Source organism: Halyomorpha halys, unplaced genomic scaffold (assembly GCF_000696795.3).
Source record: "Halyomorpha halys isolate HHAL.00 unplaced genomic scaffold, Hhal_1.1 Scaffold186.1, whole genome shotgun sequence".
NCBI lineage: Eukaryota > Metazoa > Arthropoda > Insecta > Hemiptera > Pentatomidae > Halyomorpha > Halyomorpha halys.
The window spans coordinates 1,306,922-1,321,387 of record NW_027116002.1 but is presented as its reverse complement, the minus strand read 5'-3'; the positions used below and the strand labels follow the sequence as shown (position 1 = coordinate 1,321,387).

The window sequence follows — 14,466 nt, the reverse complement described above, 5'->3', positions numbered from 1 at the left end:
CTTCCTTTGAGATAGGACAAATTTTTATTTTTCACAATTGCTAAAAAAGGTTGGTAATCTGTATAAATAATAACTCAACCTTCTTTCCAGTTATTACAAAAATTGGTTAAACAGCATAAACTAACAATATTCAGATTGTGAACTAGAGGCCACCTTTGTCTCATCTTCTCAATTGCTATTATATTAAGGTAAGCTGGCTCTTCTAAACACTTATTAACTCTTTGCTAACATAGCTTCTTCTCCTAAATTATTGTGAAAATTCACTTTTCTAGTGGCAGCATGGAATAAAATTTTAAAAAATCATTGAAACTAAACAGCTTCCCTAATCTTCAACTTTTTTTTAAACAATAGAATCTCATAGAATAAAATAAACATCCATTCTAAACTGATAGTAACTTTGAAGATTTCATCTTTAATCCTCACATTAGACTGCTTCTGTTTATCAATGTATGATGTACAATAATATGTTTTCTTTTATGTTAATATGACTATGATGTTTAAATTCTTTACTTAAAGTTAGTGACAGCAGGTGATTTTGTCTATGAAGCAGAGTTAGGCAAAAATTATTAGATTGACAAGAGACAAATACTTTTTTATTCCAAGTTTTTATTCGATTGACGAGAGATGAATACATTTTTATACGTATAAAAATACGACTAAACAATCCGAATACTTTTTTATTCGAATATTTAAAATACTATTTCAATCGAATAAAAAATTAGTCGTATGAAAAATTATTCGAATACAAAATTAGTCGAATAGATATGATTGGAATAAATATTTGATTTTTTTTTTAATTCATTTATTTTTTTACCACCTTCAATTTCTAATGAATGAGAATCCCATTTCACATATTCAGACGAGTACAAAACGAAAATGCTATCGATTTTAAGATTCCATATCGATTTATTTTAATTTTTTTTTTATTTCCAACACATCGGGGCAGATTTTTAGGTTTTCGGATATGCAGATATGAAAATGCTATCGATTTTAACATCGCGTATACATTTATTTTAACTTTCTTGATTTTTAACATGTTACGGTCCCTTTATACGTTCTGAGGAATGCAGAATATGAAAATGATATCGATTTATTTTTACTTGTCCGATTTCTAACTAGTTGGGTCCCTTTATACTTATTGAAGAATGCAGAATATGAAAATACTATCGATTTATTTTACCTTTTCTGATTTCTAACATATTAGGGCCTCTTTATGTTTTGAAATATGCAAAATATGAAAATGCTATCGATTCTAAGATCGCTTATCGATTTATATAATAAAGAGACCCTAAAATGTTAGAAATCAAGAAAGTTAAAATTAATCGATACGCTGTCTTAAAATCGATAGCATTTTAATATTCTGCATATCTCATAACATATAAGGGACCCTAACATGTTAGAAATCAAGAAAATTAAAATAAATATGTACGCGATAATTAAATCGATAGCATTTTCTTATTCTACATATCCCGAAACTTATAAAGGGACCTTCACATGTTAGAAATCAGAAAAGTTAAAATAAATCGATAGTATTTTCATATTCTACATATCCCAAAACATAAAAAGGGACCCTTATATGTTAGAACTCAGAAAAGTTAAAATTAATCTATACGCGGTCATAAAATATATCTATGTATAGCTGTAAGACAAATAATGTCTTTATACAAATACAAATGTATTCGAATGGTTAATCATTTAATTTTTTCGAATAAGAGATTATTATTCTATAAAATGGAGGAACATAAAAGTATTCAAATGGTTATTCGAATTGTTTTGCCCGAATAATTGATTATTCGTGTAAACTAAAGACGAATAAAAAAGTTATCGGATGGTTAATTGCATGTTTTCGTAGGAATAATTGATTATTTGTGTAAAATAATGACGAATGAAAAAGTATTCGGATGGTTAATTTTATGTTTTTGTACGAATAATTGATTATTCGAGTAGAAAATTCACGAATACAAAAGTATTCGTCTCTCGTCAATCGAATAATATTTGCCCGACAAAGAAGGTGGGTACAAATATTAACGAAGAACACTAAGCAACCAATAAATTGCCACCGATTACAACAAAATCTCCCGCATCACGCCGCTCTATATGACAGCTCATCCACCAAACCTAGAATCGTCTCCGATGCCTCGGCTACAGCCTGTAAGAGGTCTTTATATTACCATTTCCACACGGGTCCGAAATTACAACGTGACATAAAGGATCTCACACTTTTCGAAAATCATGCATCCACACATTCGAGGATTGAGCATTTCAGATCTTTGATGCATTTATATCCACAGAAATTAAACAAAGCTGATGCGCATTGTTAGGCCTTACCATGATTGTACTCACCAAAATCTCAAAAATAAAAATTGTATTTCCAGAACGAAAAGGTCCTCTGTATATTTCTGATTAAATTAAAATAATTTTATTCTGTCGTCATCCATTATTTCCAAAATAAAACAATATATTCTTAAAATATTCATCCCCCAATATTTTATACATTTTAGATGATATTGAAATTAGGCAGGAACTTCCTTCCATTTTCTCAGTCCCCTGCAAACTGTCAACAGAAATTAGGTAGGTTTAAATTTCCATTGCCCTTAAACTGTCAAAGAAAGGTACAGGAATGTTATAAGCCCTCAGAGAAATACGCTCAAAACCGCAACCCCTACCCCTGGAGAGGGCCTGGATTCGTTGGCGGCGAGAGGACAGTCTCTTACCTGCACCCTCCAACGACAGCCTCACTCTGGACGTAGGCGTTCACCATGAGTGTTCATCTTATTGAAGAGGTCTCTCGGTGGCCTATTCTCTACAACACGTCTTGCAAGGATTACAAGAACGTACAAATGAAGAATCGTGTCTGGAGCGACATAACTAGTAAGCTTTTCGGAAACAGCAACCTCATCATAGGTGAGTACTTTCTTCTTTCACTCCAATTTCTATAATATTCCTTCTAGCCTGCGGAATATCCTAATCATAACGTCATTATAATTAGGATCGACTCCGCCCTTGTTATATCAATCACGGCGGCATATAAACATAACTTCACTAGAGGTTATAACAGCTGGTCCCCACGAGACCAAGTAGTTTCAATTATTAATTCAATTCTAAAATATGCATGATTTCAAAATCAATACTTCACAATAAACTAACATTATAAACAATTTTAATATATTTTCTCATTTTCTAGAGACAGGCAATTATTTATTAAGTAAATCAAAAATTGTATCATTGTATAGTCTCAACACTTTTTATTTCATCAACAGTCCAACGTTTCGGCCATCCTCAAGGACAATCTAAATATTTAATAGCTTATATTATATACTCATTTGTAACGTTTATAACAAGAACATGATCACTAATAATATACATACCTTCAATACAAATTCTCACCTCACATCAAAATTTAAAATTTGTTTTGCAGGCTATTCTGCCCAGGTCCCTAATTTTAGGTTAAAACCCTAAGAAAAAGTCAATTATTAGAGAGTCATATTTATTATTGATAAGCTTACCTAAGCTTCTTATGTTTAGTTACCTATTTTTTAAAAATTCATAAATATTTAAAACTTCTAATTTTCAGATTATCCACAATATCACTACAATATAAACAAACTATTTATAACCTCCTACTCACTCAGGTCAGCCTTGTTTTAAATTGCATTTTTGTCTCAATTGGTATTTATTCTAATCCTCAAAATTCATATTAAAATTAATTGTAAATAGTAACAAATTTCTCCAAAATTTTTATAAATTTATTATGCTCAAAATCTTTGCATAATGTTGGTTTAAATTCCTAGTATCTGTTTTAAAATTAACTGTGTAATTGATGTTTTCTGATATATAAATTGACTCGAGTATTTTTCTTTTTGAACATATTGTTTTCTTTATGTAAAATTAGGGTGTTATCAAAATCAAAATTATTGATTTAATGTTGATTTTTGGCTGCATGATGTACTAATGCTGTTTTATTGGGATCCTTTTCTTTATTTTTTGTATTATTTTTGTGTTATATATTCTATCAAATTCACTACCAAATCCATTTCATTAAATTTTTCATATTTGTTTATCATATTCTGTTTCGTGGAATTAGGAGAGTATTTAAATTGTTTACCAACATTATTGCTTGAGATAAAAGTTCAATTTAATTCATTATCTAGTCCTACTTTGTTATATGTTTTTTTAATATTAATTTTAATATTTTTATCAATCTTACTTATTAGTTTCAACTTATAATTATCCATCAGTTTTTTTCTATTTTTGTTAAAAGATTCATGTATTTTATCATTATAATTAGGGTATTTTATCTTAAAATCAGCTATATTATTATTAAATTTTCTCATAATATCATTTTTAACCAATAACCCTACCTTAAATCTAAATTAATAAATTGCATTGCTAACTTGTTAAAAGTATATAACTCATTTTGATTTATTATAAAATTACTATTAAATTTACTTTCAAGATCAATTATAGGCAACATAATGTGAGGAGGAAATCTATATTGATTTTTACATTCTTTAATGTAAAAAAAATTTCCTTCCATTATAACTAATTTAATACACAAAGACAAAAGATGTAACATTACATTAGGGATAATATCCAAAAACAGCAATAAAAATTCTTCTTTTAATCCATTGAAAGCTGTTTCGAACCATGTCAAGTTGGATCAGTTCCACCACCAACCACGTGGCTGTGAATTTCCCTTCCCCACCGACCTTCCACAACGCACTTCATTTTTGCCGTGACTCGGAAAGTAATAATATTGATTATTACTTTAAAAATGGAGTTGTTAAATTAAAGAACCCTTAATATTTACATAAGAGATATAATTCCCTTTTTTAAAAAAAGAAACAATTTTAAAAATCAATTGTTAATTAAAGCTACTGAAAGATTAGTAGTTAGTTAATTTATTTTGAGAAATTTATATCTCAGGAACTATGTGATGTACAGATGTCTTTTAGCACACAAATTAGAGCTAGTTTAATAGACTACAAAGAAGTTTATGACCTTTACCTTCATAGGAATAGTAGTTTTCATGATATTTGCTAAAATAAATTGATTTATAGTTGTTCGGACAGTAAGTTTCATTTATAAAAAAACTCATTTCAAAAACCATTGGTCGTACAATTGTCTGCCAGCGCTCAAATTAAAGCTAGTTAAATTTACTACAAAATAGTTAATATGTTTATCTTTGTAGGAGTAGTAGTTTTTATGAAATTTTACAAAATGTTAATTTCTAGTTGTTCGTATAAAATATTGGATTTTGGAAAACATATATCTCTAGATAAATAAGACGCACATATGTCTGCCAAAACTAAAAATAAAGGAAATTTAACTTACTATAAAGTAGTTTATGACATTTATCTTCGTAGGGGTAGTAATTTTTATGATATTCACATATGAATATAAATTTGGCAAATAAAAAAAAGGCCGAACACCTATAAATCAATTTATTTATGCAAATTTCATGTAAATTAATACTCCTACGAAGATAAACATCATAAACTACTTTATAGCTCATTAAACTAGCTTTAATTTGAGTGCTAATAGACATCTGTACATCAAATGGTTTTCGAGATATAAATTTTTCAAAATAAATCCACTAACTACTGATCTTTTAGTATGTCCCATACAACATGTTTATGAAATGTTGCTTTTTAAAAAGCTATATCTCGAAAACTATTTAAGTAAATAACTCTATTAGGGCTCATATTTTAGCAAATTTACTCTTCTTTAAATGACGTTCTCTTAGGTTTTCTTGTGTTGTTCCTACTTTTTAAGATATAGAGCACCAAATGAAAAATTAGTTTTTTTTATCGCTTTGAAACAGCCGCCATTTTGTATTCCCCCTACCTATAGTTGGCAGACTCATCAATTGACTATTAATTATACATATTTATAGGATAACTGCCTTTTTCCCAATATAATTAATAGTCAAAATTGATGAGTCTGCAAAGTACACGTCATTTAAGAATTTAAAGAAGCGTAAATTTGCTAAAATATGAGCCCTAATAGAGTTATTTACTTAAATAGTTTTCGAGATATAGCTTTTTAAAAAGCAACATTTCATAAACATATTGTATGAGGCGTACTAAAAGATCAGTAGTTAGTGGATTTATTTTGAAAAATTTATATCTCGAAAACCATTTGATGTACACATGTCTATTAGCACTCAAATTAGAGCTAGTTTAATGTAGCTATAAAGTAGTTTATGATGTTTATCTTCGTAGGAGTAATAGTTTTTCTCAATTTTATAAATTGAAGTATTACAGTTAAAATAAAAAAATCGTTTCTCTAGTCATAATTATAAAATAAATAGAATTTGTACAGCATTAAAATTTATTCCTTATTTTCAGTGGAGAAGGTCAAAAATAAGTGGAAGAACCTGCGAGACACTTTTGTTAAGCATTTAAGGAAGGATAAGCCCAATTCTAAGCAGTGGAAACATGAAGAAAAAATGCGATTTCTTTTACCTCATATTAAGACAAAGGTAAATAGATTTTTTTGAAAATGTATTATCTTAAACCCCTGATCAATGTTCTGCTTATAAATGATAAAACGTCTAAATTAAACTGTTTTTTAGGTACCTATTACTCATTACAACGAGGAATCTTTGGACCTCTCGTTGGAAAAACGGGGCAGTTCTCCCAGTCCAGAGGAATTGCGAAGTGAAAATTTATGTGTAAGATCTTAAATTTTATTCTAAAAGTCTAAAGTAACGGCCCCACGAACTCCATTTAAAAATCCCTTCCCAAAGGAAATTCTCCTCAACACTCTGCAATTATTTTCAGCAGGAAGTGCACTTAAAAAAAACGGAAGAAAACTCTAAGAAAGACATCGAGCTGCCGGTGGAGGCAGTCATGGAGGAGTCTCCATCGAGGAGGCAGGCCAACAACCCGAAGAGTAGGAGGAGGGACTCCTTCGACAGTCTGATGGCGGCTGGTGTCCACTTCATGGATAACAGCGCACACCTTTTAGAACAGGTGATTACAGGAGATTCACTATCTCATGTTAAAATTACCTTGAAGAAACGAGTATAATGGAGAGTAAGCTGGCAGGAAAAGTGAAGCCAAAAAGGTAGGACTTATAAGGGGCTGGTCGTGTCCCAGGAGTAGGGGAAGATTACCAGTCAATTACTGGCTGCTTTCTGGTTCAGTTTAGATTACAATGGCGGACATTTCTATTAAACTCAACGTAAATAGAAGTACCGTGGTCGTGGTCTAGTTGGCTTAACTTTAGCTTTGAAGGTGATTAAGTTTGAAATATTTTTTAAATTGAATACATTTTTTTTTTCTAAAACTAGGTACTTTTCATTTTTATTATAATTTCAGTTATTGAAGGAATTACGCATTCAGAAAAAAAAAAAAAATACTCAAAAATGGGGTTTGTTGACAGTTTAGCTAATAAATGAAAAGTCATGTGAAACTGAAATTACACATTTAAAGCGAGTATATACCTGGGATGTGACTGATTTTTTAGATCAATTCAATTTTATACACTTGTCCGTTTTTCTTGTATATGGGTAAAATAATTTTTATTAAACTCGGTTTGTAAAAGAAAAATTAATTGGTCTGTAATATTATTAATACCCAATCTGATAGACGTTGTATACTCATGTTAAACAAAAAAAAAATCTCTAAAGTACCTTACATCTCTTCTTTGAAATCATTAACCATTTTAACTAATAATAAAAAATGGGTAAATATAATGTATGAAAGGAGTTGATTATAAACTTAGGAAAAAATATATTTTTGTTGGTAGAAAACACTATTGTTTAAAAAGATATTATGTTAAACCCCTCATGAATATTCTGCATATAAATGAAAAACAATTTTTTTTTAGGTACCTTTTTCTCATCATAACCAGGAATCTTTGGAACTCTCGATAGAAAAACGGAGCAGTTCTTTCAGCCAAGAAGAATTGCCAAGTGAAAATTCATGGGTAAGATCTTAAATTTTATTCTATAAGTCCAAAGTAACAGCCCCACTAACACCATTTCAAAACCCTTCCTAATCCAAATTAATCAATTAATTATTATTAATTAATATTATTAATATCATATAATTAACTAATATTAATCAATATTATTATATAATTATTAATAATTAATCAAAACCCTTCGAAACCGAAAACGACACTCAGCAATTAATTTCAACAGGAAGTAAACCTGATAAAAAAGATAGACATCGAGATGCCCGTGGAGACAGTCATGGAGGAGTCTCCATCGAGGAGGCAGGCCAACAACCCGAAGAGGAGGAGGAGGAGGGACTCCTTCAACAGTCTGATGGCGGCTGGTGTCCACTTCATGGATAACAGCGCACACCTTTTAGAACAGGTGATTACAGGAGATTCACTATCTCATGTTAAAATTTCATTTTTAGTCATTGAGTCAATTTTTACCTTGAAGAAACTAGTATAATGGAGAGAGTAAGCTGGCAGGAAAAGTGAAGCCAAAAAGGCAGGACTTATAAGGAACTGGTCGTGTCGCAGGATTAGGGTAAGATTACCAGCCAGTTAATGGCTGCTTTCTGGTTCAGTTTAGATTACAATGGCGGACATTCCTATTAAACTCAACGTAAATAGAAGTACCGTGGTCGTGGTCTTGTTGGCTTCACTTTAGCTTTGAAGGAGATTAGGTTTGCAATATTTTTTAAATTGAATTAATTTTTTTTTCTAAAATTAGGTATTTTTCATTTTTATAATCTTTCAACAATAAGTATTGGGATGCAGTCATTTATTAAAAATTTGCCTGTCTTCATACTCACACATTTTAAGCACTTTAAATACAGTAAGGTAAAGCATTGTGATTGTGCAAAATACCAGTTTTTGACGGAAATACGCGTTTAGAGGTAAAAAAAAAAAAAAAGTCCCGTAAAAGGGGTTGACAGTTTAGCTCTTAAATAAAAAGTCATGTGAAACTGAAATTACACATTTAAAGCGAGTATATATCTGGGATGTGACAGTAGTTTTGTAGATCAATTCAATTTTATATATTTGTTTGAATTTCTTGTATATGGGTTAAATAATTTTGATTAAACTCGGTTTGTTATAGAAAAATTAATTAGTCTGTAATATCAATAGATGTTTAAAAAAAACATTCTCTGAAGTACCTTAAATCTGTTCTTTGAAATCATTAACCATTTTAACTAATAATAAAAAATGGGTAAATATAAAATATGAAAGGAGTTGATTATAAACTTAGGGGAAAATGTAAACATTTAATTAAAAGCACCATGAATCACATTTATACATTGCTTACTGGATGTCTTTTTGGTTTTATAAAAAAACTGAAACAATTTGTATTTGCATTTATTTCATCGCAATTTATCATTTATTGATCCTGTATAATTTGTTTTCTAATTATTGGCTGTATTTTTATTTAAATTACTAAATCCATTTCAGGAAAAAAAAAAGGTCCAAATTTTGATTTAGTTTCTTCATTTATAGCTTTTATCTACAGAGTAACCCTTAATCATAATAATGCTAATTTTCTTTCCCTGGGATGTGTATTTATTTAAAGTAGAACCTTAAACTATTGAAAAATTTTATTTCAGTTCTCTTGCTACCCATTGCCCTTTGACAGCGTGGACTACTTTTTTTTAGCAGTAGCCTCCTCTGTTAAAAGGATGAGGCCAACAAACCAAATAAATCTTAAAAGGGCAATCTTGGATTTGATATTAGACATCGAATCGAATGAGGTTGAAGATTCTAAGAATGTAGCTTCATCACCTTCCTAACATTGTAAATATTTAGAGTACAACTAACATTATCATACTTTAATGTTTATTTAGTCAGGATATGTTACAAAGTATTCATTTTACAATGTAAATATTGTACATATTAATTGTAATTTGTTCTGCTATAGCAGATATTTGATATTTTTTCCTGAAATCAAAAATTCGTTTTTAAATTTTTGAATTTATGAAAAGACACATTTTAAGGTTAATAGAGCCCTTACTAATTGACTGCCAGTAATTCAAATTTAATATATACAAGCTTTTATTAGAAAGAGTGATATTTTGTAATATCATTTTATTTTTTAAAATAAAAATGACTGAGTCTATTTATAACTGTTGCTAGTATTGTTTTAATTGTTATTACAAACAAAAATGCATGAAACTTGTACATCTGTAATTAAAAAAAAATTAAATATGCCTAAAAAAAATTATAAATTGATTCATGTAATGTTTATGATTTCCGAGATTTTTAATTGTATGATTAGAAAATAAAAAGGTAAGTTAAATCAATTTCAGTAATCATGAGAGATAGTTGACCGTGGGTGACTTATACGAGGAGAAGATGGTTGGGAGGTGCGTTCAAAATCATTATTTTAAACCAACCATCTTCTCCTCGTACAACTTCCGTAATTTTGGATAAAGAACTTATTAACCAAATAATGTAGGCATAGAACTATTTCTAATAAATATCAATTCCCTTTTCTATTGTACGTAATAAATACATTGTTCTAAAGTTAATATAAGACTTAATGTAAAATTATAATCAAATATTTGTAAAGCAATGCCATAATTATTCTAGTCTTTAAGAGGTTTCTTTTGGTCATAATTTTTTTTATCTACGTCAAACGGTATTGATTATAATATATTTATACGTTTTAAACTATAATACCTTGAACTATATTGTGATAATTTTTTTTCTCCAAAATTTTGTATATTCCAACATTTATATATTATTATAAGGCTATGTGATTATAAAGTTTATAAAGAAAAGACTGGCTAATTTATTAGTTCTCTTTGTACATTTGTATTGTTCTTTGTATAAATATGACTGAAAAATACACTTTGACTTTGTTTTTATGGCCTCATTACTATCACAATAACAACATCAGTGGAGAGCGGGGTGATTATTTTAATGAATAGTCTAAATCAAGTTATTATTCTTAAAGACGATCGGAAGTCCACTTAAGAAAATACCCAATATCTTTCAACTAGATGGTTAAATTCATAGAAATATCTTCTATGGAGTAGAGTACACAAATTTACTGATAATCCACGAGGACTGATAGTACTGGAGGAGGTATGCTGGAAGATACTAAAAGACTTATTACTGATCGGACTTAAAAATAACAGAGCATAAAGAGAAAATGTTATAAACGCGGATTATAGCCCTGAAAACTAATTAGTTACGACAAAATTTATGAATGATGATTAAAGAAACAAAAACATGAATTTTGCAGAGGAAGTGAAATAGATTTTTTCAAACTTAACGAATTTTTCAAAATCCTACTAACCCAAAAATATTGAATTGGCGCATGTTTACAAGGACTCAATTTTTAAAATCTCAGATAGTAAATTAAAAAAATAATAACATTTATCGAAAAGATAGATCTAAAGGAAATTCAGCTAGGTATGGATTAGCAACAGTGGTAAAAAAGGATATCGATTCAGAACCAATAACTATTACATTCCATCAAATCACAACTTCACTAACAATGATATCCTGGCTAGAGATACGAACGCGCACTGCACAACAAAATGTTGCGTTCAACGCTTCCCGACAATAAACATAAAGAGAAAGAAATGGAAAAAATTAATAATACCAATAATTGTATTTGTCTAATTAATTATAGTTCTCCAACACGTTTTGGTACAAATACTTTTCGCTATTAATTTTTTTTTTTTGCTGATGTTAAAATTTTCCTAATTTCCAATTAGGGTTGTTCGTCAATTTTTAACAATGTCTGAGGTTGAATTCCGTGTACCATGGACTTCGGAGCGATTGTAGAAGACAAAACTCTCAAGCAATAATTTCAGACATATTTCATATCGATTAAAAGTTATTAATTATCCATCTTCTTTCCCAGAATGTGAGATTTTTGGCCCTTTAAATAATGGGGTAAAAAAAATATGACCGTTTTTCAACAAAATATTTGTATTATTATTCCTTTGATATAAAATACAATTAATACTGAAAGTATAGTCTATTGTGCTCGATCCCACGCCGATACCATTCTTGGGAATGACAGTCAAAGAACGCTTGGACCAAATTTTCAACTTCGGCAAAATTATAATTTTTTTTCCCTTGAAGGAAATGGGCTATGGATCGAAACAAGTAGTAATTCGATGGTACGAGGTCTGGAATACATATCGTATGAGGCAGGAGTTCGAACCCAAGAAGTTCTTTAAAATCTTGTTTGGTTCGACGAGTGATTGCTGATTGCTGAGGAGTAAGTTCGTGAGGGACCAGTCTACCGCTCTTTTTCACCTTCCCCATGGAGAGTAGATGGCGACTAACATTATCTTTCGACACACTAAACTTGCTGGTAAGTTGGCGAGTACTTATGGTCGGATTTGACTCAACATGTTCCTGCAGAACCTCATCAATATCCATTAATGGTCCGGAGCCTTTCTTCCTTTCTGACGTCATATCTCCACTGCTAAATTTTTCGAGTCTCACGTTTCATGGACGTAAGTGCAGTTTATTGTTCACATCGCTCTTTAATTGTTACAGTCATATGTAATTGTCCCGCTCTCAGACTTCATATAACGTGAATATATAAACTGTTCAACATTTTTATATACCCATATAGTGGAGGTGTGTGATTATCTATTCAAAATTAACAAATAACAATTGATATTCATTTGCTAGTGAAAGCTCTAGCAATAGGTAATTCCTCCTAAGGGTCTTATCTTTAGACTATATTTCACGGCCAAGGTTCTGTGTACTCCAATACTATCTTCATCGAGTCCAAAGACAATGAAGTTTTTTTTATTATATTTCATTCAAAGACACTTCATTTTCTTATTTCCAGAAATGCTTTATTTAACAATTTTAACAAAAGCAATTTCGATAATAGACAATCGGCCTTACCGGCTTCCTGGGGGTGGGTCGCATCGTATTTTATAGGTCAGGACCATTTTATAACAAAACTTTTTAAATTGAATCTAACTAGGGCCTCAATTTCAGAGCTATTGAATAGTTAATAAGCCTTTGATGATGAAAAAAGTATCTCCGATGTAATTTTGAAATGACTCCGAAATGAGGAAAGTTCCCTATCAAATAAGATACTGGAGTGGAAAAAGATTACAAATGATGTATGGACATTCAACTGGAAATAGTTCTACTCTGACAAAGAAATTTGACAGAAGGATAGACAAAGGAAGATCTGTAATTCTGTATAGAATCATACACTCGATGGGATCACAAAGAGCTGAAATAGGTAAGAATGAAAACAGTTAGAAAATGATCTTTTTCAGTGTCAACAAAAATCCCTTATTAGGCAATTCCTTCTACCCTCACAAGAGAAACTTACTTTCTCTTACAATTACTTTCTCAATCGCTGTTTGAAATAGAGTCATACAAAATGTTATGTATATGAAAGTAAAAAGGGGAGCAAACATAGGAGTGGACCATCCACCTAGTGTTCACAGAACAAAGAATCCACAATCCACAACCCTCAGTTTAAATTACAACAAACAATAAAAGTTTTTGGATAGGAGAAATATAAAAGAAGCCTCTGAATTTAGAAAGAATTCCAAATAGATCATAGAATGCCCTCAAAACTTCTAGTTTGGGAAAAAAAGAAGAAAGGAGGTAAGAGTGTAAGAGATTGGTGGGTCAATAGTATAAAATTAATTTTAGCAAAAAAAAAATAAAGTAAGTTTAAAGTTCCTGCTAACAGAATAAGACATCTGACCCTACTTTACTACTGACATGATTATCTAGAATATAAAAACTGAAAATCGACAAATGCAGTTTAGTAAAAACAATAATGCTCACTTGGAAGCAGTTGTCAACCAAATTAGTTGCTGTGTTGAATATTTTCCTTAGTTTAAGGTGAAAGTAAACTAAAACATCATAACTTCCACCAATTGAGCCTTAGACCATACCTGATGGTGGGAATAGTGGGAGGAGCATAATCTGCAAAAAATTAGAGATGTGTGACCTCTCTCAACTCGTTAACTACTTCAGGGTTGAGATAAAGTATTATTGATACCACCTAAGCTGCATGGATAGCTTAACACAAATCTGAATCAGTATTTTTCATCTGTCTTTTTATATTCTCTAAGCATAGATCTTTAAACCACTTATTGTTTTAATATGAGCTGAGACTTCTATGGAGAATACAGCTTAATAGAACTGGTCTATTAGCTGCTAAAACATAGAAAACCAAGAGTATTCCTAAAATTTTAATGAATAATTAGCAGAATCGACATTGCAAAATGGTGAAAAATAGGACTATGTTAGTAAAACTTAAAATCTCACAATTTTTAATTTTTTTAAAAATTCAATAAATAAAAGATAGTTTAACAGAATCGAAGACATGAGCTAAGTTGATACTGGACCTAATTTTTATTTACAGTTGTCCTCTTATTCTAATGAATATTTATGAGACATGCATTAGTAAAAAATGTATTGCAAGAATAAAGAAAATCAGAAGTCTTTTTAAAAAAATTAACAAATGTAAACCACTAAAATAATAATGGTTAACAGAATATGAAACTACAGCAATAT

The 14,466-nt window shown here is 30.1% G+C and overlaps 1 protein-coding gene across 1 annotated transcript; it reads left to right on the top strand.

Annotated features, from left to right (window-relative positions):
• The first annotated feature begins 2,751 nt into the window (after window positions 1–2,751).
• On the top strand, window positions 2,752–9,791 carry LOC136797152 (uncharacterized). Its single transcript, XM_067052936.1, has 7 exons — window positions 2,752–2,904; window positions 6,351–6,484; window positions 6,578–6,676; window positions 6,789–6,977; window positions 7,837–7,935; window positions 8,153–8,329; window positions 9,549–9,791. Exons 1-7 carry the CDS (start codon window positions 2,760–2,762, stop codon window positions 9,729–9,731), a joined length of 1,026 nt encoding a protein of 341 aa, XP_066909037.1. The 5' UTR covers window positions 2,752–2,759; the 3' UTR covers window positions 9,732–9,791.
• The last annotated feature ends 4,675 nt before the right edge of the window (window positions 9,792–14,466 follow it).